The sequence below is a fragment of the Gallinula chloropus genome (genome assembly GCF_964237585.1).
Source record: "Gallinula chloropus genome assembly, chromosome: 8".
In the NCBI taxonomy this organism is placed as follows: domain Eukaryota; kingdom Metazoa; phylum Chordata; class Aves; order Gruiformes; family Rallidae; genus Gallinula; species Gallinula chloropus.
The window spans coordinates 509,628-532,533 of NC_140093.1; the positions used below are offsets into that span (position 1 = coordinate 509,628).

The 22,906-nt window shown below is 56.1% G+C and overlaps 2 protein-coding genes across 2 annotated transcripts in view; one reads left to right on the top strand and one right to left on the bottom strand.

The window, feature by feature from the left end:
- The window catches only part of MED12L (mediator complex subunit 12L), a gene marked incomplete at its 5' end in the record, with an annotated part of 118,333 nt that overhangs the window by 51,577 nt on the left and 43,850 nt on the right, over nt 1-22,906 (top strand). The window lies entirely within an intron of this gene.
- GPR87 (G protein-coupled receptor 87) lies at nt 6,766-8,514 on the bottom strand (the record flags this gene model as incomplete). The annotated part of the gene is made up of 2 exons (XM_084267610.1): nt 6,766-7,802; nt 8,478-8,514. 2 exons carry the CDS (start codon nt 8,512-8,514, stop codon nt 6,766-6,768), a joined length of 1,074 nt encoding a protein of 357 aa, XP_084123736.1.

Below are 22,906 nucleotides of genomic sequence, written 5' to 3' on the forward strand. Positions count from 1 at the left end.
AGGATTAAGGGCTTACAGGGTGGGCAGGACGGCTCAGCTCCACACAGGGGTTCTCCTGCTGGAATGCCTCTGGGCAGCAGGGAAGCTGAAGGGTGGCTGGCTCCTGCAAACAGGGCTATTTTCCCAAATGCCACCCAAACTTGGCCCTGAGGGATCTATTGCTGTTGAAGGCTGCTGTTTCCAAAGGGCTCAGCAGCATGTGCCAGAGGCCCCTGCTGTGTATTGTATGCGTGTGGTGGCTGAAGAACAAACTGGTGATGTATTTGTATTACTGTCTGGTTGGACTTGATGATCTCAAAGGTCTCTCCCAACTGAGTGATTCTGTGAAACTTTAGTTTATCTTTAGCCCTAAGAGTCTTTTTCTTCACCCCCCCCCCCTCAATCCTCTTCTGCTAGTCCAGCTGTTGCTTAATTAAGAAAATAACTTAAACTCTTGCCTGAGCTCAGTGTCTGTGGGGAGGGAACCTTTCCATGGTCCTGCTGAGGGACTTGTGTACCAGAACTGGGGGGTGCAGGTGCATAGAGACAGGTGAAAGCTGATGGCTGGGGAGGGCTGCTGGGGTGGGTGCTGGGAGCTGCGTGTTGGCAGCTCCCAAGCCTCTGTGGACAGGAATGGGGCTGGCGGGTTCAGGCTTGCCAAACCATTGCTCCGTGTAGGCAATGCCTGGCTGCTGATCTTGTAGGTCTGCGCCCCCTTCCCCAAACCTTTGCATGGAAGTCGGTGCCTCCAGCCTGCTGACCGAGAGCACATCTGTGGCTGGGCTCTGTCACTGGGTAAAAGCAGGAGAAACATGAGACGTGGTTTTTGTGGAGCAGTCCCACTGGAAGACACGCTCCTTACAGCGGCGTTGCAGGACTTTGGGGTTTTGCTTTCTGCCTGTGTTTACCTGCAAACCCGTTCTGCCCAGCGGTGCTTTGCTGACAGGGCAGCGTGTCTCATCGTTAAACAGCCGTCAGGGCCTGCCAGGGTCCCCTGGAACCCGGCCACGGGACTTGGGTGCCTTCGGCCGCTGCCGGCCCTGCGGATGGTTTCTGTACCGGGCCACAGAGCGTCGGGTGGGAGAGAGGGGCCGGGGCACGGTGTGAGTAAGCTCCACCGTGGCTGTGCCGGTTACACAACCCCAGTTGCTTAATTCCTGAGATTCTGGTGTGCGTCAGTGCAGGGACACGTTTTTAGAACTCTTGGGTTTTTAAAAGTTTCTTTTTTTAGGATGCCTGGGAAGCTGTGCTGGTGGAACGCTGGAGTCACAGTTACTGAGGGAAACCTCGAAAGCAGAGGGCACAGTGAAGTGTAGGTAGGGACAAAAGCCTTGCACATGTGGTGGTTGGAGCTGTCCCTGTGTCTGTCTTCAAACAACAGCTCTTCTACGGTCACCCTGTGGCCTCAGAGGCCTGTAGCTGCAGGTATGGTGCAGTGCAAAGCTGCCTTAAATGAAAAACCTCAGAAACACTCACAAACCATATGGTCCTTGTGCTCTTGGGGCTGGTTTGCTGCCCTCTCCCCACTGGGAAACTGATTTTCCCACATAGCCCTGTGAAAATGGGAGTCTGGGCCTGCAGAGCCAGCCCGTAGGTACGTTCCGAAATGAGGGCGGTGGGGCAGGCCCCGAGACTCGGCCTGTGACCTGACTTCTGCCTCTCTCTTTCAAGAAGAACTTCTAAGGAGCAAAACTCCCTGTCAAATCCAGACAGATGAAATATATTTGCCTGGCATTTGGGGACCGGGGTATTGTCACATAATGTATGTGTAGTCCTGGGAAAGTATTTCATCAGCCTCTTCAGAGAGCTGCTGTACATGGAAGTTGTGTAGAAACCAGCGAGAGAGATTATCTCAGGCACATCCTGTCGAGATAAACTCGTTTGAGGGTGGTTTTGCAGTGAAGTGGTGTGTGTGCCCCAGCCAGCAGCTCTGGAGCAGGGACTCGTCCTGGCTGGGGGTGCATGGTGGTGGCCTCCCTCCCGGCATGGGATTTCATATGGATGCTTTGGGACCCTCTCCAGAGACCCTGGCTGCTTTGTCTCAGTGGTCTCTTGCAGGGGACCTTTGGCTGCCCTTCGCTGGGCATCACCCGGGGTAACTGCTTTGGGTAATAGATTTTTCTGGTGTGAGGTTCATACAAGGAAGCAGCGCTGCTGTTTCTCCCAGGAGGAAGTCCTGCCTGTAGTTGAAAATTCAGTGGGGAGTGAGCAAGGGCAGTATGTGTGCATGGGCACCCTGCAAGGAGGGCGGGCAGCATGCTGGGGGAGATGGCGGCGGCCATTTGATGTGCAGGCCCCGCTGTTGGCAAGAGGAGAACCCTGACTGCTGTGCCCCCAGTCTGTGGTCTCCTCACTGTCCTTCATGTCCCTGGTTGGGACAAAGGGGGATGTGTCTGCTGAAGTAGCACTCTGCCCTTTTCTGGCCAGGGGTAGGGGCTACGGCATCTACCGAGCAGAGGTCTGTGGCTCTGCTGGGCCAGGCCGCACGCACGGCGGGTGCAGCGGAGGTGGTTTGTGACGGTGGTGGGCAGCAAAGGTGGGAAGACCCGTCTTCATCCGTGGACACTGGTTCTGCAAAGAGCTGGCCTGATGGCAGGGGCCTTGCTGGCAGCTCTGTCTGGTGAGGGGTGTAGTTGTTGGCAGGGTGGCTGCAGAGCGCAGCATCTCTCCAGGCAGATACAAGACCTCTCGTAGGGGGCTGTGAGCCTCCTGGCCAGACACAAGTCGGGTTTGGGTGAAGCAAGATGGGTGTTGCAGTATGCAGGGACAGTCACCTCGAAAGGTTAGTGCTGGAGAAGGCTCTAGGAAGGTAAGGTGTTGATCCCCACCTATCCTGCATGCTGCACCCACAGAGCACATCAGGGAGCGTGCAGTAGCTCGAGCCACCTGCCTTAGCCTTGAGCATGACAGGAGGACACGGGCTGGCTGGGAAGAAGAGAACTAACTGATCCTGTCCCTGGAAGACTCTGCAGCAGTCTCTGTAACAGAGGAGACGGGCTGTGTGTACTTGCTTGTTCCTGTGCCTCTAGCAGAGGGGCCAGAAGGGGCAGAGCTGCAAAGTGGAGCCTGAGGTGGTGGGGTGTGTGTGAATCTAAGCCAGGAGTTCCGTGACGTGACACAACACACCATAAACCCTTCTGTGATTTACTGCTGCTGAGTCCTGAGAGGGAGACCAGGAACACTATCTTGCCTTCTGACCATGTAAGACCTAACAAGGGTTAAGACCTAGTTTGGTTATTAATGTCTGTGTGTACACAGCTGATCTCCCAGTCCTAAATACCACCATGTCACAGACCAAGCCAGAGAGCTGTTCCATTCAATTCTGTGCTTACAGGAATTCAAACTATGCACCCCATCCCCCAAACGGTCCTTTCATCTGGTTCTGGATGGGTACAGACCCCTGGGAGCACAGAATGGCACATTTGATCCCAGAACGAGTCCTTGAGGTTGCGTGTGAACTTGGTTTTCTACAAGTTGAACAGAAAATGGTTTATTTTGTGGCGTTTTAGCCAGTAAAATACTTTTATTTAAACTAGGATAAATACCCCAAATATCCCATCTTCCTTTCCAGAAATGATCTCCTCTGAACAAGGTAAGCAGTCTTGTAACACTTGCATTAATTCAAATACATCATCCAAGTATTACAGTGCTTCAACTTTTCTGTGATGCATAAACCAGAATGTGAAACTGAACTAACAGCATTTGAAAGGAAAAAGGCCAAGCAGCCCATGTTTCGGTAGGAAACCTTATCGAAGGTGGGCTCCTGCAGTATTTTAACCTTTTATTCCAGTGCTGCCTTTCCAGATCATCTTCTCAAACCATTCTTTCTATGTTAAAGTCCTTGCATGAATCAGGTACGTGGTGATGGGCTGTTGCCACCTTCTGTTTGTTCCCTCACACTGCATTGCATAAGCTGTGTATAAAAATCAGTTCAATGACCCGTCAGCTCCTTGGGTTTGACACCCTGCACTTGGCTGTTGAGGTTGTTTCACAAGCAGCTTTCACTCTGAACAAACCCCATCAGTCCCCAGGGGAGCGCAGCACAAGGTGATTCACAGGAGTGGTGTTCAACGCGTCCTCAGAGCCACGAGTGGCCACGGCCCTGCTCCTGGTGCATCCCTGCAGCCACGCTGAGGGTACTCGGGGAGGCTGGGGCATGAGGAGAGGAGATGTTGGGGCTGGGAGGTGCTGTGTGCGGCCCTGCATGGTGTTGGGGCTGGGAGGTGCTGTGTGCGGCCCTGCATGGTGTTGGGGCTGGGAGGTGCTGTGTGCGGCCCTGCATGGTGTTGGGGCTGGGAGGTGCTGTGTGCGGCCCTGCATGGTGTTGGGGCTGTGCAGTGCCGTGTGTGGGCTGTGTGGTGCCGTGTCGGGGCTGCACGGTGCCGTGGGCAGCCTGTGCGTGGTGTTGGGGCTGTGTGGTGCCGTGGGCAGCCTGTGCGTGGTGTCGGGGCTGTGTGGTGCCGTGGGCAGCCTGTGCGTGGTGTCGGGGCTGTGTGGTGCTGTGGGCAGCCTGTGCTTGGTGTTGGGGCTGTGTGGTGCCGTGGGCAGCCTGTGCTTGGTGCCGGGGCTCTGCGGTGCCGTGTCGGGGCTGCTCAGTGCCACGTGTGGCCCTGTGTGGTGCCGGGGCTCTGCGGTGCCGTGTCGGGGCTGCTCAGTGCCACGTGTGGCCCTGTGTGGTGCCGGGGCTCTGCGGTGCCGTGTCGGGGCTGCTCAGTGCCACGTGTGGCCCTGTGTGGTGCCGGGGCTCTGCGGTGCCGTGTCGGGGCTGTGTGTGGTGTCAGGGCTGTGTGGTGCCGTGTCGGGGCTGTGTGGTGCCGTGTCGGGGCTGTGTGGTGCCGTGTCGGGGCTGTGTGGTGCCGTGTCGGGGCTGTGTGGTGCCGTGTCGGGGCTGTGTGGTGCCGTGTCGGGGCTGTGTGGTGCCGTGTCGGGGCTGTGTGGTGCCGTGTCGGGGCTGTGTGTGGTGTCGGGGCTGTGTGGTGCCGTGGGCAGGCTGTGTGTGGTGTTGGGGCTGTGTGGTGCCGTGTCGGGGCTGTGTGGTGCCGTGTCGGGGCTGCTCAGTGCCACGTGTGGCCCTGTGTGGTGTCGGGGCTGTGTGGTGAAGGGCTGAGCTGCCTGCCCAGCTGGTTTTGAAGCACTGGGAGTTCAGGGCGCTCGCCACTGGCTAAAGTCAGCTGAACTCATGCTCCTGTGGGACGGCTCCCTGCCCTCTGCAAATCTCGCTCCTGGCCCTTGGGAGCCCGTCCCTGGGCATCCCACCCTCACCCTGTCCCTGCCTTCTCGCCTGGGTGCCTGGCCAAGCTGCTCAGAGCTGCTGGGGGACACGGGAGGTACCTGGGGCAGGTGGGTGAGAGACAGCCCCCTTCCCAGGGTGCAGCCATCACTTGTCCTTCTGCCTCTGCCTTACCCAGGGACGTTCCCACGCCCCATCCTGGGGTGGAGGAGCTGCAGGAGCAGCCTTGGACCCTGTCACAGCTCCCACTGCCATGTTGGTGTGGGTGCCCAGGCCAGCTCAGCCATCTGCCCCGCACTGCCAGGATGTGAATCCAGCTTCCACCTGTATCCCAGGCAGGTGTGAGAAGTGGCTTTGGTTTTCTGACCCCAGTACAAGCACATCTGGAGTGCTGTCACTGCTGGAGTGGGCAGAGCCTGCCAGAAGCTCATCAAAATGACTTCTGGGGTGTCCCACTTGATGTGAGCTCGGGTGGGTGCTCTGCGGGACTCGGTCTCTTCAATATCCTGGCTGTCAGTGAACGCTTTCTCATGCAGCAGCTTCAGTGTTGGTCTTCTGTTACTCCTTTCTCCTTGTCCTTTCACGTTCCCTCTGCTCTCCCTGCATGTGCCACTGTGGAAACCCCACCTCAAAGGTGTTGCTGGGAGTGCTCTCCAGAGGTGATGGTCACTTATCACACACGGTCACTGTCTCCAAGATTTGAAAGCAGCCAGAGTTATAAATAATCTTGAACACAAATTCCCTGCTGCCTGAAGTTGAATTCCTTTTGCTTTAAGCAGGTGTGGAGAGTGGATGGAGCTGGGAAAGGGAATTTTCAGCTTGGTGTTGACTGCTCAGTCTTTGCACGTGTGAGCCTGTCAAGGGACATCTTCTGTGTGTCCTCACTTAGACTGAGGCTGCTGGGAATGAAAAGCCTTTTACAGTGTTTTCGTGGGGTTTGGTTTGGTTTTGAGAAGGGACTCAAACTGGGGTTGTGTTGGAAGGTTCTGTTTGATGTTTTGAGGGGGGGGAAGTGCTTCGGTAGGTCAGCTCTGGGGATGTGGGTGCTGCCAGCACCACAGAGCCCCACGAAGAAAAGCCAAGACACCATCAGCAAAACCATTTCCGCAGCGTGAGGCCTGCAGCTGCCCTGCCCGTGGGCACACCGCGGGGTCTCCACAGCAGCGTGTGCCTCACCCCCTCTCCTTCCCCTGCCGCAGCCCTTCAGTGCCGCCGCCGGGATGTGGGCTCGTCTCGTTGGATCCCGCTCCAAGGCCAGAGCTTGTCCATCTCGGCTGGAGTCTCCTGCAGCTCCAGGCTGCTTTCTGAGCTGTTGGCCTTTAAAAAAACCCACCCACCCAACCACAAGAGCTGCCAGGACCCCTGGGAAGTGCACCTGAGCTCTGGGTTTCAGCTTCTGCATCTTGAGCCAGGTGTTAGGAAGCTGAAAGGGCAAAGCTGTGCATGTCTGCACGCTCCTTAACGAACCCCCGTGGTCGGATACTCAACGACAGGCTTTATTTACACCATGTACAAACATTCTCACACGTCAGGACACGTCCCTGAGCAGGGGGACTTCAGACATCGGTGTACTCATGGTATATGCGCACTTCAGACCTCCGGACGCTCTGCAGGGACCTGATGCTCTCGCTCCTGGTTCTCATGTTGGATTTTCTGAAGAGCCTTCGTGAGAACGACCTGCACATGAAAAAGTAAATGATGGGGTCCAGGCAGACGTTGCACGCTGACAGGAACAGTGTCATTTCCTTACAGTAATACAGGATCTTATGTGCAGAGTCATCTAAAATTCTATCTAGATGGCTGAAGATGAAGGGAATCCTGCACAGGTGGTAGGGCAGAAAGCAGGTGAAGAACACCGCCACCACCACCCGGATGCTTTGGTTGTGCTTCCGCTTTCTGCTCGAGGAGCTGATGAATTGTTTGCTGGATTTATAGATGTACCTGGATATTGCAATATAACACCCTATCAGGACGATCAGCACCACCACGAACGTGCCGGTGTTGATGTAAACAACAGCCGTGTGCCACTGGACACCCAGGGGTGACTTGAGCTTGGTGCAGTCGTCCACGTTTCTCTTGGTGGGGTAGCCGTTGGTGAGGATCAGGTTTGGCAGAGCCAGGAAAGCCATTACCACCCAAACGCAGGCCGACAGGATCTTGGTGAAGGTGATGCTGTACATCCTGGAGTCCCCGAAAGGCTTCACCACTTTCAAGTAGCGGTCGATGCTGATGAGCCCCAGGAACACGATGGTGGTGTACATGTTGGCGTAGAACAGCACCGTGGTGTATCGGCACAGGAAGGAGTTGAAGTGCCACGGCCCCAGCTGCGAGTCCTGGATTATCTTGAAGGGGAACGTCAGTGTCATGAGGAGGTCTGCAACCACAATGTTCTTGAGGTAAAATATGAAGCTCGTTTTGTTTCTGATATGGAAAAAAATCCACACTGCGAGGCCATTGAGCAGGATGCTCGCCAGGAAGATGATGAGGTAAAGCACGGGCAAGACGATGGTGGTGAACTCGTTGTGCGTGAGGTTCCCCAGCGAGCCTGCCGTGGCGTTGGGTGAGGTGCTGTTGTCTTGGCTCAGGCGATCATCTGTGGGGTGAGGGAGAGCGACAGGGTCAGATGCTTCTGTGCCCTAAGAGGGGCTGTGCTAGAGCCATCCTCTGGAAACATCCCAGCTCTGGGCAGTGCCGGGGCTGCTCTGGGTAACCCGGGTTTCAAGTGGTGCTGCTGTGTGTGGTGTGTTTCAGAGTAGAGCAGCCTGTGGCTCGCCAGCCTCAGCACCAGGTCTGTGCTCCTGCTGAGATACAGAGGTGCTTTGGCAGAAAAACCCATATGGGGGTGAGAGTGTGTGTGTTCCCAAGGTTCCCTGAGCCTCTGGAGCTCCCTGCTGCTGTGCTGTCACCCCAGGGGAGGCCTGGGCTGGGTGTCACGGTACCCTCTCTGGTGGGGGAGACCGAGCTCTGGGCAGACTCCTTGGGCCTGTTAAAATGCTGATTTAGAACTTAGCCTACTTAAGCGCATTTAAAAATCACACTCTCTGGGGATTTTAAGCTTTCATGCATAAATGTTTGTGCAAAAACCTCCCATAAAGCTGTATCTGGTTTTCTTTCATGCTGTTCCCCCTGGGAGCTTGTGGTGTGGTAACGCAGGGTTGCCAGCGCTCAGCCAGCCCTTCCGCGGGCACGGAGTCCTGCAAAGCATGGCCAGAAGGGGCAGCAGTGTGGTAACCACTTCCCAGTCACTTGGGGTTCAGCATCACTTTACCTGGCAGCTTTCCATCGGACAGATTGTACCCCATCATGCGCGCTGCTGGGGCTGTCAGCTGGAGTGCTTCTCAGGAGTCCTGCTGGCAGCCGAAGATGCAGCATGTGGCATGGGCTGTGCCAGCATGACCTGGGGAAGAGAAAGGGGGTTAAAACCAAAGCGAACGGGAAGAGCCCACCGTGCTCACCCCGCAGTGGAGGGGAGCTCTGGAGAGGAGCATCCCTGGGATTGGCAGCAGAAGGGCTGATGGCTGGTCTCTGGTGCTGTGGCGATGCCGGCTGTCCTGCCACGCTGGTTTTCCTACCCTCTCATTTCACCTGGGTGCCTTTTCCCCCCTCACTCCCAAAGCCGTGCTGGAGCTGTTTCTGTAACGTTTAGCAATGTGATTCTAATTCCCAGCTGTTATTATCTGTAGCCACTCTCTGCCTCGTTTATTCTCCTACCGGTGCCATTCATTTGCAGAACCTGTCTCCACATCTGATCCTTTGCCCTCTGCAGATACTCCTTACCCTGCTGAGACCTCCCTTACTGCGATGAAGCAAGTGCAAAACCTTCCCCTCTCTCTGCAAGACTCGAAGGTACCAGCCCTCCCTGTGTCTGCTCCCTTGGATCCCACTGACCAGCACTGGTGCTGTTTTAGCAGTGAGGTCTAAGCAGGTGGTGGGGTGCCACTGAAACACCTCACCCCTCCTTCTCTGGGACCACCCTCGTTCAGTGCCTGCCTGCGCTGGGCAGGTGGCTCAGGGCTGTGTGGGAGCAGCTCTGACACCCCGTGGTTCCCTCGCAGCCTCACAGGGAGGGGTGCCAGCCTGCAGTGGGTCTTTGTGTCCCTCAGTGGGGGTTTTGTCCCACAAAACTTCCTCTGAGTCTGTTGATGTCTGTGAAACTGTGCTGGATGCCAGCTTTTTAACACTTGTCTGATGCTGATTTTGTTCAGGATGTTTCCCAAACCTTTGCAGAGCCCTGGCTGGGACTGGGGAGCCTCCAGCAGCCTGGCCAAGGGCGATGTTCTCCCAGATGGGTGCTGTGTCCGTAGCAGGAGTGCTGTGGGTAGTGCTGCACCACCCTCTCACGTGAGTGTGCCAGTAACTGCAAACACTGATCCTGGTGTTGGTTGGCTCCTGAGGGCTGGAACGTGCTGGGTTAGTGGCGTCAGGCCTCGGCAGTCTCTGCCACTGCAGCTGGCTCTGTCCTCCTTGGGCAGGTCCTGCACCTTGCTCCCAGCACCTCTTGCTTGGACATCCTCTCTCTCCAGTTTCGGCCGTGGATGCTTTGGTGACGGGTCCCTGAGAGGGACTTGGTGTTGGGTTTCTTTGAGCTTGTCACCTCTCACTTCCCGACGTAAGAAGGTTCTGTGTGTGCACGATAAGCACGTACAGCTCTTCATGTACCCAGCAAGCTGGGGTGGAGGCTGTGAGGTGCGGTTCCTTTCCCATGGTTCTGCAGGAAGCGCTTCAGAGGCTGGAGGCAGGGAGCAGGGATTGCTGCTGAACCGGGAACTCCCCTGTGCCACAATGGCACGGGCACGGTTTGGTGTGATGATACCGGGGTGTGAGGCTGAGCTGTGGGTGAGCTCTTTGCAGTGTGTGAACATGTTCCTTTTCCCAAGCTGTGCTTCCTGTCTATGAGTTTCAATAGGAAAACTAGACAAAGGGTTCGGATCTCAGGAGCTGGAGCATCGCTGAAGCCCCTTTGCCTCCGCCGGCGTGACTGTCACTGTGGGTTGTCACCAGATGGCAGCAGGACAAGCTGTGGCGCCCTAAAGGGTCAGTGTGCGTTTTCATTCTGTATTTGAAGCTTTCTGCCGGTCTGGCATTGTCTGGCACTGTTTTGCTGTGACAGTCACTGGGTATTGTTGGGGTGTTTTAGATATGTCCTCGTCTCTTGGTCTGAGAGGCTGCAGCCCATCGCTGTGTGGCTCCTGGTTAGAATCTGCAGCTATCCTTCTTAGCCCAGAAGGCACTGAGATCAAAAGAACATGGGATTTTATGAAAAGATCCGTATCTATCTTCTTAGGCAAATGAGGTACTTATTTTCCTGCTTGTCAGAGTTCCTTTTAAGTCTGTGTGCCTCCCGCCCCAGTCCGGGCAGGCTCTGTGCTCCCAGGCTCTGTGCTTCCACCTCTGCAGTCTGGAGCAGCTCCCACAGCACCCCTTGTGTTCCCTGTGATTCCAGGCAGTGTGACTCCGGATCCCATGTGCCCATGGCCCCGGGGAGTGCCATGGGGTGGGATGGAGCTGGGAGCAGGCCTGTGCTGGTGGACTTCGGTGTGCTGCCAGCTCCTCCGGGTCCTGAGGGGATTTGCCACAAGCCCTGACAGAAGGCGGCTCCTGCCTTTTTCCACCTCCACATCCATCCGGTTAGGTGGATGTTGGTAACCTCCCCAGCTAGGGCAAAACCTGTGCCAGCTGAAGCAGCCTGGGTGCTTGGTCCTTGGGTGCTGTTGTCCCTCCAGGTGTGACAGGGAAGGTGCTGCAGGGGTGATGGGAGCAGCAACGTCCCGTCTCTCAGGCTTTTCAGGTCAGTGCTGTTTGCTTTTGGTGAATCCCTCCTGGGTGGGCTGGTTCCTGTGTGGAGTGCTGCCCCTGGGGTCCCTGCCACACGTGGCTTCCTGGCCAGCAAAGATGTGGCCAGATGCTTATTGCCCAGGGGAATCCAGGCCACAGGGGAGCTGCACCCAGAGCTTGCTCCTGGCTCCTGCAGACCAGTTGGGATCAAACCTCTGAGCGGCTGTCAGTGTCATCTTGTTCCCAATGGGTTTAATGTCGGAACACGTTCCAAAAGTACCACAACAAAGTATGGAAGAAGAAAGCAGCAAACTCTTCCTGTGGCAGCCAAGCCCTATGCTGCTCTCTGCGTGCTGCCTTGCTGGTGTGGGCTCAGCAGAGCCTGTGGTAGAGGCTGTGGTGGTGCCCGGGGTGGAGGAGAGACACCACCTACCAGCTGCCCTAATTACACCCAAGACTTTCTCCCTGCCGCTGTCCTTTGAAGCCTGTAACAAACAGGTTTGTGCAGAGCAGCCGGGATCACGGGCAGGATGGTCCTGGCTGCGCAGAGCTGGTCAGGTGACACAAGGTTGGGGTACCTGAGGTGATCCTGCTTAGGCTCCCTGGTCCAAAGGTGCTGTGGTGTGCTGCCCAAGCCTGTCAGGCTGAGGGGTGCTGTGTGAGCCACGTGGCTCTGTTATCAGCACACAAGGGTCGGTGAGTGAGCTCACTTCATGGATTCACAGAACTGTAGGGGTTGAAAAGGACCTCCAGAGATCACTGAGTCACCAGTCACTGGTGTCCCCTGTGCTCCAGAAGCTTCGTGTTTTCTTATAAAGGGTCAAGTGAGGACTCTGGGAGTAAGAAGAAAGTTACTGTGTATGGATGATTCACCCTTTTCCAGGTCTTTGGGAATGGGAGGTGAAGGCTGCCTTGCCTTTAAAGAGTTTGTAGAGACTTTATAAATCCCGGCTGGAATTCCTGCGCACTCTGATCAGCACGGTTTCACTCATTTGGAAACAGTTTGGTTGGTTTTCTGCTCCTCTGCTGGGTCTCTGGACGCTTTTCCCCTGGCCAGAGTTCCCTGTGCCAGCTCTCTGGTTCCTCCCTGCAGATGTGTGCTGCTGGGGTGGCTCTGGACACGCGCTGGAAGCGGCTCCTTCCCTCGAGCAGCCTTTTACACCAGAGCACGTGTTTGTCCCGTGGGCTGTGTGCTGGGGGGCTGCTGGGTTTGGCTGCACAGATGAGGTAACCGCTCACAGTGGTGCTGAGAGACGGGTTTGTGTGTGTGGCTGGCGCAACCGCCGATGCGAAGTGAAATCCCAGGCTGCATGGCAGACTGGAGTGTCCCGTGGGCAGGGAATGACTCACTGTCTGCAGGAATCCTGTATCCCCAAATCTGTTGGCTCTGTTTTCCATCTTATTTACAGCTTGAAACAATGGCACAGCTCTCTTCCTGAGCTGGACTGGATACTGCAGGTCACGGTGCCGCAGGCCGGAGCGCGGGGTGTTTGTCTGCACAGGTCTCCAGTTGGTGTGTGGCTTCTTGCCTGTCGGTCGCTGCAGCCCTCACGTGGAGTCTGGTGAAGGGCAGAGTTCCTGTCAGCCGCAGAAACGTGAGGCAGAGGATAGTGTTTGCTACAACTGGCTGCAATTAGGGTCTTTTCTGCTGCCCACCTGAACAAAATCTCTGAGTTCACCATAGGGACTTAAGGGAAAGAAGCTTCAGTGCAGGCTGGGGGTGAGCGTGTGTGCATGGTGCTGCTGCAGGCCAGCGAGCGCAGCCTGCATCTCCGCTCTTGTGTTGCATCACCTGAGCAACCCTTACCGGCCTCACTTCACATCTGCATCTACTTATCTCCTCAGTGGTCTTCCTTGCGCAGTGAAAGGGATCCCCATAACTAGGGCAGTGCTGCCTTTTCCTTTCTCAGAGGCTCCTCTTGGAACCCGTCCCTCTCCCTGCTGATAGGAGTGTATGTCAGCGTGCTGCTAACGTGTGGCAGGACAGCAGGGCCTTCCTGGTGCTGCCATAGGGCACCACACACCTCACACTCTCCTGTGCTGTGCTCGCTGTCTTACTTGTCACGTTTTTCTAGCTGTCCATCCCTGCCCTTGGAGCTGCACTGGCTGTGCCATGGGGTGCCACGCTGCCGGCAGCAGCACCCACAGCAACGAGAACTCGTGTGGCAGCCAGAGACTGCGGGGCTCTGCCCGGGGTGGGGAGCTCCTGGGGTGCCCCTGCCTCAGCCACGCTCTGCTTCAGCCGCCTCGAGGGCCCCTGCTCCAGCTCAGTAGGTGCCCCCACCCTGTGCCTCTTGGCCAGCTGGCACCTGCTGCCTGCTTGGGGCTGGAACTGTTTTGGCGTGGGGTGGTGGGAGGTCACCTCCGTGGGCAGTGTGCCCCTGGCTCCCCGGCCATGCCTTCCCAGTGCAGCGTGTGCCAGTTCCCCGCAGCGCCATAACGCTGCCACGCTTCACGATGGAAAATAAGAACTGGGTATAACTGTCCTGTCTGTGGCTTACGGTGGTGCCGGTCTGCTTAGTCATAGCCAGAAACGGGAACCTCTGTCCCTGCTCAGAAAGCTTCTCCTCTGCTTCACTATCTAGTACAAAACCCCCCTGGGGGTTTTCAGGTTCCTCCTTGAACTTCCCCCTCGATTCCAGCCAATCTATTTTCCATCCATCTCTGGAAGCACAGCGTGCGGCTGCGGTGCAGCCTGCTTCCATCTGCCTGCAGCTGGAGGAGCTGCCCCACCTTCTCTGCCCATCCCCGGCGGAGACGCGTGATGCCTGCGGTCAGGGAGCGCACCCCCCAGAAGCCTCTGCCGAGCCCCGAGCTGCCTGTCCCTGGCCTGTGGGAGCAGGAGTCCCTCCACATCCGCATTGAGACACGCTGCTCACAGGGACTTCCTTCCCCACCGACGTTTGGCCCAAGAGCTGTCTCCAGGCACACTGCCCTGCATGCCGTTCCCATCGCCCGGAGTGCCCTCGCTGACACAGGGGGTCTGTCTGGTGGTCTGTCTGTCTTGCTGTGTGCAGTAAGTGTTAAATAACACTGTTTGATATGCACAGTTCTTAATTGCTGGAGAGTACATCCTTAGGATAATGGGATTGCCCCACTTAAAATAATTAACTGGGCATATCTAATTGTCTCCAAGTCCCGTTTGGAATATTTTGTCCAAATATAGCCATTTTCATCTTGTTTCAAGAGGCTGCTTAGGAACTGTTGTTTTCCCCTGTGCAACACTCTGCCATGAGACCTTTTCAGGATGCTGCCTGAGCCATCAAATTCTTCCCCCGCCCCCATCTTCTGAACTGATCCTCGTTAGAAGCTCATGGATTAATATTCCTTACTCTGGATGGGATATTCTGTGCCAAGGTTACAAAATCCAGTCACTGTTAATCCTTCTGCCGGGCTTTTTGTAACTGATTTGCAGAACCTAAAGATGCAGAATTCCCTTTCCTGGTGTACAGGCATCCTGGCTCCCCAGGGATGTTGAAGTGCTGTCGGCTCCCTCGCTGTGTTGGGGATGTGCATTTTTGGGGACGGAGGAAGCAGCAGCTTGTGGGGCAGTTTTGGCGGGGGGGGTGCAGTGTGTGTCTGTCTGCAGCAGCGCTGGCCAGCCCCTGCCTCCAGCATGGTGTGGTACGAGCACAGCACTGATGTGTCTGCTGTGGGCTGCAGCTCCCTCACAGGTAGGGGTAGGAGAGAGGTGCTGGGAAGGGGTGTCCTGCTAGGCAGCAGGTCAGTGGCTGAGCTGGGCCAGGGGAGCTTGCCTTATGGATGCTTTTTCTTGGTGGTTTTAGTTTTAAAAACAACCACCACCAAAGCCAAGAGAAGAGAGCACAGTGCAGTGCTTGGCGGAGTTGGGTAATTAATGTTTTGTCAGAATGGCAGCCTCTAATTAGAGGGGAGGAAAGGAATAACTCTGGAATGTTTCCTTTGCCTCTCTCCAGAAGATGGTTTGTTCTGGTTGCGTGGAGCCTGCTGACGTGGGCAGCCGGGCTGTAACCCCACAGAGCTGCTTTCCTTGACCCCCTGATGAACATGCCCTGCGAGGTGACACCTTGCGCTCTCAGCAAGGCTGGGTGTAGGTGGCAGCCCCCATGTTCTGGGCAGTATCTCAGTGCTACCCAGTGAGCCTTTGCCTGGCATCTCCTCCTCCTCCTCCTGGACTCTGTTGCTCATCGGCTCCAGCCCCCTGCTCAGAGCAGCACCCACTGTGAGTGGCGGGCTGGCCAGGCCTTGTCCAGTCAGACAGTGAGCATCCTTGAGGATGCAGACTCCCCAGCCTTGCTGGGAAGCCTTGCACCAGCACTTGGCCACCCTCATGGTGATTAAAAACCCCCAACAACCAGACCAAACGAAAGCAGCACCACCACAAAACCCCCGTGCTCAGCAGATGGATTTTTCTGGAGCGCTCCATCCTGCACAGTCTGTCTGTGCCTGCTGCCCCCTGTGCTGTCCTGGGGTGCTGTTGGCAGAGGCTTTGTCCCCTGTGCCCCCTCCCTGCAGCTGGCTCCACACATTGGCACCATCCTCTGAGCTGCCTCTTCTCTGGGCCTGTTTCTCCAGCCTGCCCAGGTCTCTCTGGACGGCAGCAGGACTCTGGGGTGTCACCTGCTGCTCCCAGCACATCATTCGCACGCTCTGTCCCCAGTCCATCCCCCTGGACTACGGTTCCCATGCTGCTTATGAGATGCAGTTTTAGCCAGGTCGCTTTTCTACTGTTCCCTTCCTAGGGGGTGGCCAGAAGCAGGTCTGTATCTACATCTATTTCTCCAGAATAACTTCAGCTTCTCTCTCCCGTAATCCCTTCCCAAGCTTCTCTCCCAGCCTGGCCATCCCTGTGCTCCTTGTGTTTCCATGGTCTCTGTTTAGCAAAAACTGATTCTTAAAGTCTCTGCACTGGGTGCTTGGGTGGTCTTGAGCTGCTTCCAGAGGAGCTTGGCTGCCTTCCATACTGGTGAGCAGGCAGCTGGCTGCTCCGCTCGTGCTGCTGCAGAGCCGGAGCCCAGCAGCAGCCCCCGGGGACACTCTGCGGCACCGAGACCCGAGAGGGCTCCGCTCCCAGCACACCTGCTGTCCCGAGGCTCCTGGGGGTCAGGAGAGATGTGTTGGAGCTTTTTGCTGAAAATACTGGCCTTTAGGTTTGATTGTTGGCATTATCCAATGAAAAACACTGCGATGAGAAGCTCCCAATGAAACTTTAAAGCAGCCAAGGTGCCTGGGTCACAAAGAAAAAGAAAAGGAGGTTTGTGGCTGCTGGCCCCATACCTTCATCTGTTTTAGCTCTGGCTGTGGTGCCTCTGTCACGGGGGATACTGTGTGCAAATACCTCATGGGGAAGCAATTATTATCGGTACATGCATGTAGACAGAGCCATTTAATGTTTGAAGTAATTCCAGTCTCGCTTCTGGGTGTTTTCCTTGGCATTGAAACAATTCCTATTGATTTTGGGGATGTGTTTCTGGTTCACATCTCAAAGGGAAAATCCTCAGCTGCTGCCAGAAGCTGGGTTCTTTGTGCTTCAGTGTATGTGGCTGTGACACGCGTCACCGCGACTGTAAAGAGGAAGGAGAAGGCTGTGGGGATTTTGGGGTATGACTGGGAGAAGCTCAGCCCTGTGCAACCCCCATTTTCCATGAGCAGCCTAGAGAGTCCCCCCTGCAGTCGGTCTGTCTGTCTGCAAGCCCTGTGCCGTGCTGCACGGGGCTGCCGCTGCTCCGGCCCTCATGCAGCTGCAGGGAAGGTGATAGAAGCCCAGGTCATACTGCTCCTCATCAATTGTCAGTTTGATGTGTGGCTGACGGTTTCCCAAGGAGAAACAAGAAGTGGTGGTTACTGTGAGGTTATGATGTGAGGTTGAGCATTGGTTCAGATGTGGAAACCTGCTTTCTGTAATTGAGGGCGTGAGGCTTTTGGGTTTCTTCTGAGAAGGCAGCCTAAGTTTTTGTGTTGGGAAGGGTTGTGACAGCTGAAGTGCAGGAATGGGCATTGCTGGCTTCCTCCAGTGCTTTCCTGGCCACACTGGGGTTGGTATCTCTTGCAGCCAGGTTTCCTATGGGGCAGTGATGCTGACAGCAGCATGGGGTGGCTGTAGCTCTTGGTTTACGCCGTGGACATTTTCACATCGTTCCCAATGGTTAATAACCCTTGCACGCCTCAGTCTCACTGCAGGGCTCTTGGCTGCTTTTCCTCATGCTCACTTGTGCAAAGAGGAGGCCTTGTGCTGAACTTCGCTGTGCAGAGGCGAGCCAGTGACTTGTCCTGACAGGAGCAGAGGGAACTTCCCCCTTGGGTGGTTCCTGGATCTTCAGTGATGTGGAGTAGACTTCCCAGCTGAGAAGGAGCACCCAGCCTCCGAAGGGCAGCTTCGGCGTCCGACCGACTCCGCTCTCCGACTTGCTGCTTCCCTCCCGGTGCCGTTCCCCATCCGGCCGCCCTTCCCGGCTCAGCCGTGCTCCGGGCTCTGCACAGCGGGGTGGGTCCCAGCAGCCAGGGAGCTCTGGTGCTCCGGCGCGGGTGCGTGCCAGCGCACGACGGCTGTGGGGTGCGGGCGCTGGGCGAGCTGGTCTCCCCGCTCCCGCCCTGCCCCGGGGGGGCCCCGGCAGCTAGGGAGGGGAGCGGAGGGTGAGACAGCAGGGCCGGGCTGGGGCAGGCAGCCTTCTGCACCAGGGAGGAGGAGGAACCGGCGGCTGATGCTGCTGAGAATGTGCTGGTTTCTCTCACACACCCCTACTCCAAACAGATCGGTCTGTTTGGGGGACCCCACTCGCCCTTCGGCCTCCCTCCTCTCCCCCTGCACTCTGGGGGCTGTCCTGGCACTGCCAGCCCCCCTACCTGCACAGTAGGCCCAGGCAGTGGGTCAGGCCAGGGATGCTGGCTGCCTGCCCACAGTGGGTGCCCACCAGAGCGGGCTGGGGGCCGGGGAGATGCTGGTGGCCCTGCGTGCTCCAGGGCCTCTGTTCTGGGCGGGAAGCAGCGGTACGGGCTGAGCGCTCAACTGAGTTTCCAGGTTCCCCTTTTAAAAGGAAGAGTACAGAGTCATCTTTAAAGAGATGGAAGAATGGTGTGAGACGCTACCGGCTTTGCAGGCCGAGCATGGTGGGGAGCAGGCAGGTGCTGCAGTCCCCACAGCACACAAATGGCTGCTCCTGAGGGGTGAGGCCGTGACTCGCCCTGCTGCTTCCAGGTCTGGGTAGCTGGGACTAACACGTCCCATCTGAACACTCCGTAACGCCAGAGGTCTCTGAAAGAGCCCCACGTATTTCCCAGAGTTTGAGACTACTGGGACGCAGGGTTTGTAAGCTGCTTGTTCAGAGCTATGTGGTTTTTCCAGTGAGCCTGACAAGTTCTAACACGACCTGACTGAAGTATGGAGGAAGAGAACCTTTCTGCTGTAGGATCTAATGAGGAGAGTTCGGGTTTGCTTTCCCTTGCTGAAAGAGGCGACAAGGGGTACGGGTACTGACCTTTTACACCAGATTCGGGTGCTAGGAGTTCCTGAATCTTACTTGATGGAAGCTAAGCTCTGTCTGGAAGCCGGTTACTGAAACTGTTGAGCCCCCCTCCGCTTCGCGTCAGGTCTCAGAAGGAATGATTACTACAAAGCCAGTATTTTCCCCATCGGAAAAGAGAAACCGAGTAATGTTTAATGTTGAGTGAAGAAAAGGTTAGAGAAATCACACTCTTTTGAGAACTTCTCATGCTTTTAACCATTCTCGCATTGGATTTACCCTTCCAAGCCTGGTTTTCGGCAACTGTATCTTAATTCCTGTTTTCTTTTCAAGCTTGAGGGTGACTAAGAGCGAGAAGATTCTCAGAACAGCTTATCAAACGCTTTTCGGACACCGAGAGATCACTTACCTGTCACCACTGTCGCCTTCCACTTGTCTCTGAGCTGCATCTCGCAGGCGCCTTAGACTCCCCCAGAGCGCATCTCGACACTACAGTAGGCGTGCAGGTGCTTCTTGCGGCCAGGCAGTTAAACAAACCATCTCTGGAAGGAAGGCTGTTTGCTTCCGATGGCCTTTTGCGCGATACCCGATCGGAGTGTCCAAATTCCCCTGGCCAGGAGCAACTGGAGCAACTGGCTTTCTCATTCCTGGGAATGACTCACATGCCAGGGTAGGTGAGCTGCGCGCTCCCGCTCACTTCCTGGCTCCGGAGCAGCGCCCGGGACGCAGACAGTGATTCACCTGGGAGGTGGGTTGGTGCCTGCTCAAGGCAGCGGCTTCGCGCAGGGAGATGTTGCAAACAGGCTGAAGCTGTGTTCTCAGCAGCCTGTGCAGCCCTGCCCGTGGTGTTGGGGTGATGCAGTTTTTTGTCTGCAGGGTGAATGCGAATTGAATGTGATACTGAGAAATCTTGGGCTGGATAGATGCAAATACCTGCTAATCGGGGTTATCATGTCATTATTCCTTTGGCTGTGTTTAGACATCTTTAATGTTGTGCTTTGAACAGATCCTCTCTTCTGAGCAGCATGCAGGATGAAAGCGAACTGTTAGGCGTGTGAGTGTGTGTGTGTGAGCTGCAGTGCTCGGCTGTCTCTGCACAGGGCTTGTGCTCGTGGGGTCCTTGTGGCACTGAGTGTGCTCTGCCGGCTGCTGCAGCTCAGGGGGCTGCTGGGCTGGCGTGGGGACAGGGCCCATCGAGTGCCGGAAGAGCATTGAGGTAATCCTGCAGCACTTGTGTCAGGACAAGGGTTTGCTTCGTGTCAGTAGAGGATGATGTGAATTTCCCATTTCTGCCACCTTCTAGAAAGTGAATACCTGCCTCCCTCATGAAACCTTCAGAGGAAAAGGAAAATTAATGCTGTGAGAGCCAGGGCTGCCTGGTCCCTTTCCTGACTGCTCTGTCCTGCCTGGGCTTCTCCAAACATGTTGTTTTTCTCTTTTCCTGGAGATCTGAGGGTCTGAATCCTCAGCCCCCCAGTTCTGGGACTGCACAGCCACCTGCATCAGGGCCCTTGAGAACTGCGTGGGGCCCTCTGAGGAGCTGGAGCCACCGGCTGCCCCCACCATGGTGACCAGCGTCCTCTGGCCGTGCGGGTGGCCGTGGCTCCTTTCCCCCTGGCTGCTCCGGGGCAGGCTGGGAAGCTCCCATTTGCCTCAGGACCTCGGATGGGGTGCGGCCCCTGGTCGTAGGAGACTTGTGGCACAGCTCCCCTTTGAAGTCCAGCTTTTGCAAGGCAAACCAGATCAGGCAAATGAAGGCAGCAGGAACACGGGTTACCCTTCTGTCCGTGTGTTCAGCTGGATCGCTGCGACCTGCCGGGCTGAGCCAGGAGCTGGAGGTTCTGTCATTAGGTGATGGTTCCGTTGCCTGCACATGCTGGAGCACACACATGGAGAGGATGGAGAAGGCTTCACCATGGGCTGGGGGAGGAGACCCAGTGAAGCGTCTGCCCCTCTCAGACCTTGGCTGTGTAGGTCAGTGTGTGCCAGCCCTTTCTCCTGCAGCTTTGCAGTAGCTGGGAGGCTCCCGAGCTGTGAAGATATCAGTCTGCCTTTGTGCATCGGGCTCTGGATGGGCTCCTCACTTCAAGGTCTCCAGCTGACTTCCAGCATGGTCTGGTTTACCTGGGGACAGGGCATGGTGCCAGTCCTGTGTGGATTTGGGGGTTGGTCTCACCTCCTCCCTTTGGAGAACGTGAGGGGTTTCATTTAAATCTCTGTGCTGCTTTGCCCTGTTGGGGATTCCCCAGGTCTCTTTCCCGGGACCAGATGTTTGATGCTGGAGTCAGACTGGTTCACACGCAGCTCTGTGCCTTAGCACTGCTTCTTCACCACTGTGCTCTGCTCTCCAGGTGTCCTGGTGACCACACTGCTCTATGAAGGCTCTTCTCTTTGGCTTTGCTGCCACTCAGACCTGCCAGTACTCATGCCAAGCTCTGTGAGTTTAAGCTGTGAGGGTGACGACTCCTTGGCCTTCTCCTGTGGGCATTACCAGTGGTCATTTTCAGTCTGTATCTTGAGGGGCCTGACTGTGCACAGGACCCCTGTCCGAGGGGTAGCTGTCACAGTCTGTGGCTGCTGTTGTGTGCAGGTTATCTTTACCACACCAGCTGTCTCAGGCCATTTCCAATTTGATGCCGTTCGGTTCTCTGGGTACCCAGCCCCCAAAGCTGGAGGACAGGCGTGGGGAGCAGAGTGAAGCCCCATAATCCAAGGGGAAATGACCAGCGACCCGCCAGCACGGGAGCATTGCAGAAGTTGCAGGAGAGATCAGCCTCTCCCTTCCATCATGATGTCTCATAATAGATGGTCCTTCTCAGTGATGTTTGGGCAGCCCAAAATTCCAGCCTCAGAGCTCCGTAGAGGAGCAGAAACGTTGCAGCTTGGGTGCAGGGCAGAGCATTCACACTGTGCTGGTCTCGCTGCCCGTGTCCCTGTGCACAGTCTGCCTGTCCTCATCCCTCAGCCGGGGTGACAGGCGCTGTGTCTGTCTGAGGACCAGCAGCTGGGGCACCCGGGGCTCTGAGAGCTGGGCAGAGGGCTGGCAGCAGATCTGCAGAGAGATCTAGCCAGCAGTTTTAACCCTACATCGGGAAGGTGTGTGCCAGCCTGTGTGCTCCCACCCTGGGTGCTGTGCTACGCCCCGGGCACGGGGCACAGTTCTGACCTGGGGTGGTGCTGGCAGCAGTGCCCTCTCCTCTGGGCATCGTCCTGTGTTGTGACAGTGTGTGGTGGCCTGATTTGCACTCCTGACACTGGTGCTGCCTGAGGCTGGCCTCTGAGAAGGAGCTGCAGGACGTGGCCTGGGGAGGAAGAGAGAAGTTAGAAGTGAAAACAAACATGTTGAAAAGCTGTGATTTGGTGTCTCAGAGACCCGAGCACAGGGCAGTTGGCACTCTGAGTGGAGCACAAACACCACAGGCTGAGTGTTACCAGGGATAACAGGTAGTTCAGTGAGACTTACATGAGAACGTGGGGTTCTCTTTGGTGCAGTGACACATTCCCTTCCCTTTGAAACCCCTGCATTTTGGTGTGTTGGTGTGACTCTATGGGTTAGAAACCCCTGTGACAGCATTCCCTACAGGTGTTTAGCTCAGACCTGTTGTTGGGCTGTTCTCAGCCCGGAGCAAGTCAGGACTAGCCAGCTCCTGGGAAGGAGATGCTATGGAGCTGGTCATGGAAACAGGCAGGAGGAACGCCAGGCTCTGATGAAAAGCTGCAAGCTAACCTGTAACTTTACCATTGTTCACTTTATTTAAAGGTTGGATGTCCCTTTTTGTGTTCTGGTGATTAGAGAGTAATCCTCAGATTTCATAAGAGCTGAACAACGTTATTACAACAATTACTGTGTTGCTTCAGTCTAGAACTGCTTTACTATTGGGTTTAGCAATAGGAGCTGCAGGGTTACTTTTACAGCAGATTAGCCTCCTGGAGAAGGTCTGAGATCGGCTTTTTCTTCTTTTTAAGCATAGAAAAGTGGTAGCAGGATCAGAGCTGGCAACCCTGGGAGGGTTCCTCTGGTGTCACGCCTTCAGACGCGCGGGACGGAGCTGCTTTTGTCTGTGGAAGCGTCTTGGAAGAGCCTGGTGTGTCCTTTTCTTGAGGAGGTTTAGTCCAGCTGCTCTGTGGCTGTGGGAGGGAAGGAGGGGGAAAGGAACTGATGGAGAGCTGGCTTTCTGAAGGGCTTGTTTCTCTTTCTCCTCTGGGCTGCGTTCCTCCCATCGTGCCAGGGGTACGGTGAAGGTTGGCACCTCGGCTGGCTGGGCCCCCGCAGCCCCCGGTGCTCGCCCGCAGCCAGCTGGCGCTGCGGCACCGTGCCCTTGCACCCGGGATGCCTTGGCTGCAGCCTGGCTCCCCAGCTTGTGGTCACGATGCAGATTGGTGATTTGCATTTCTAATTAAGTCCTGCTGTATGTCATGAGTTTGTTCAGTGCTCAGAATCATAGGAGCCCTGATGCAGAGATGTGTGTCACTGTGCCAGGGT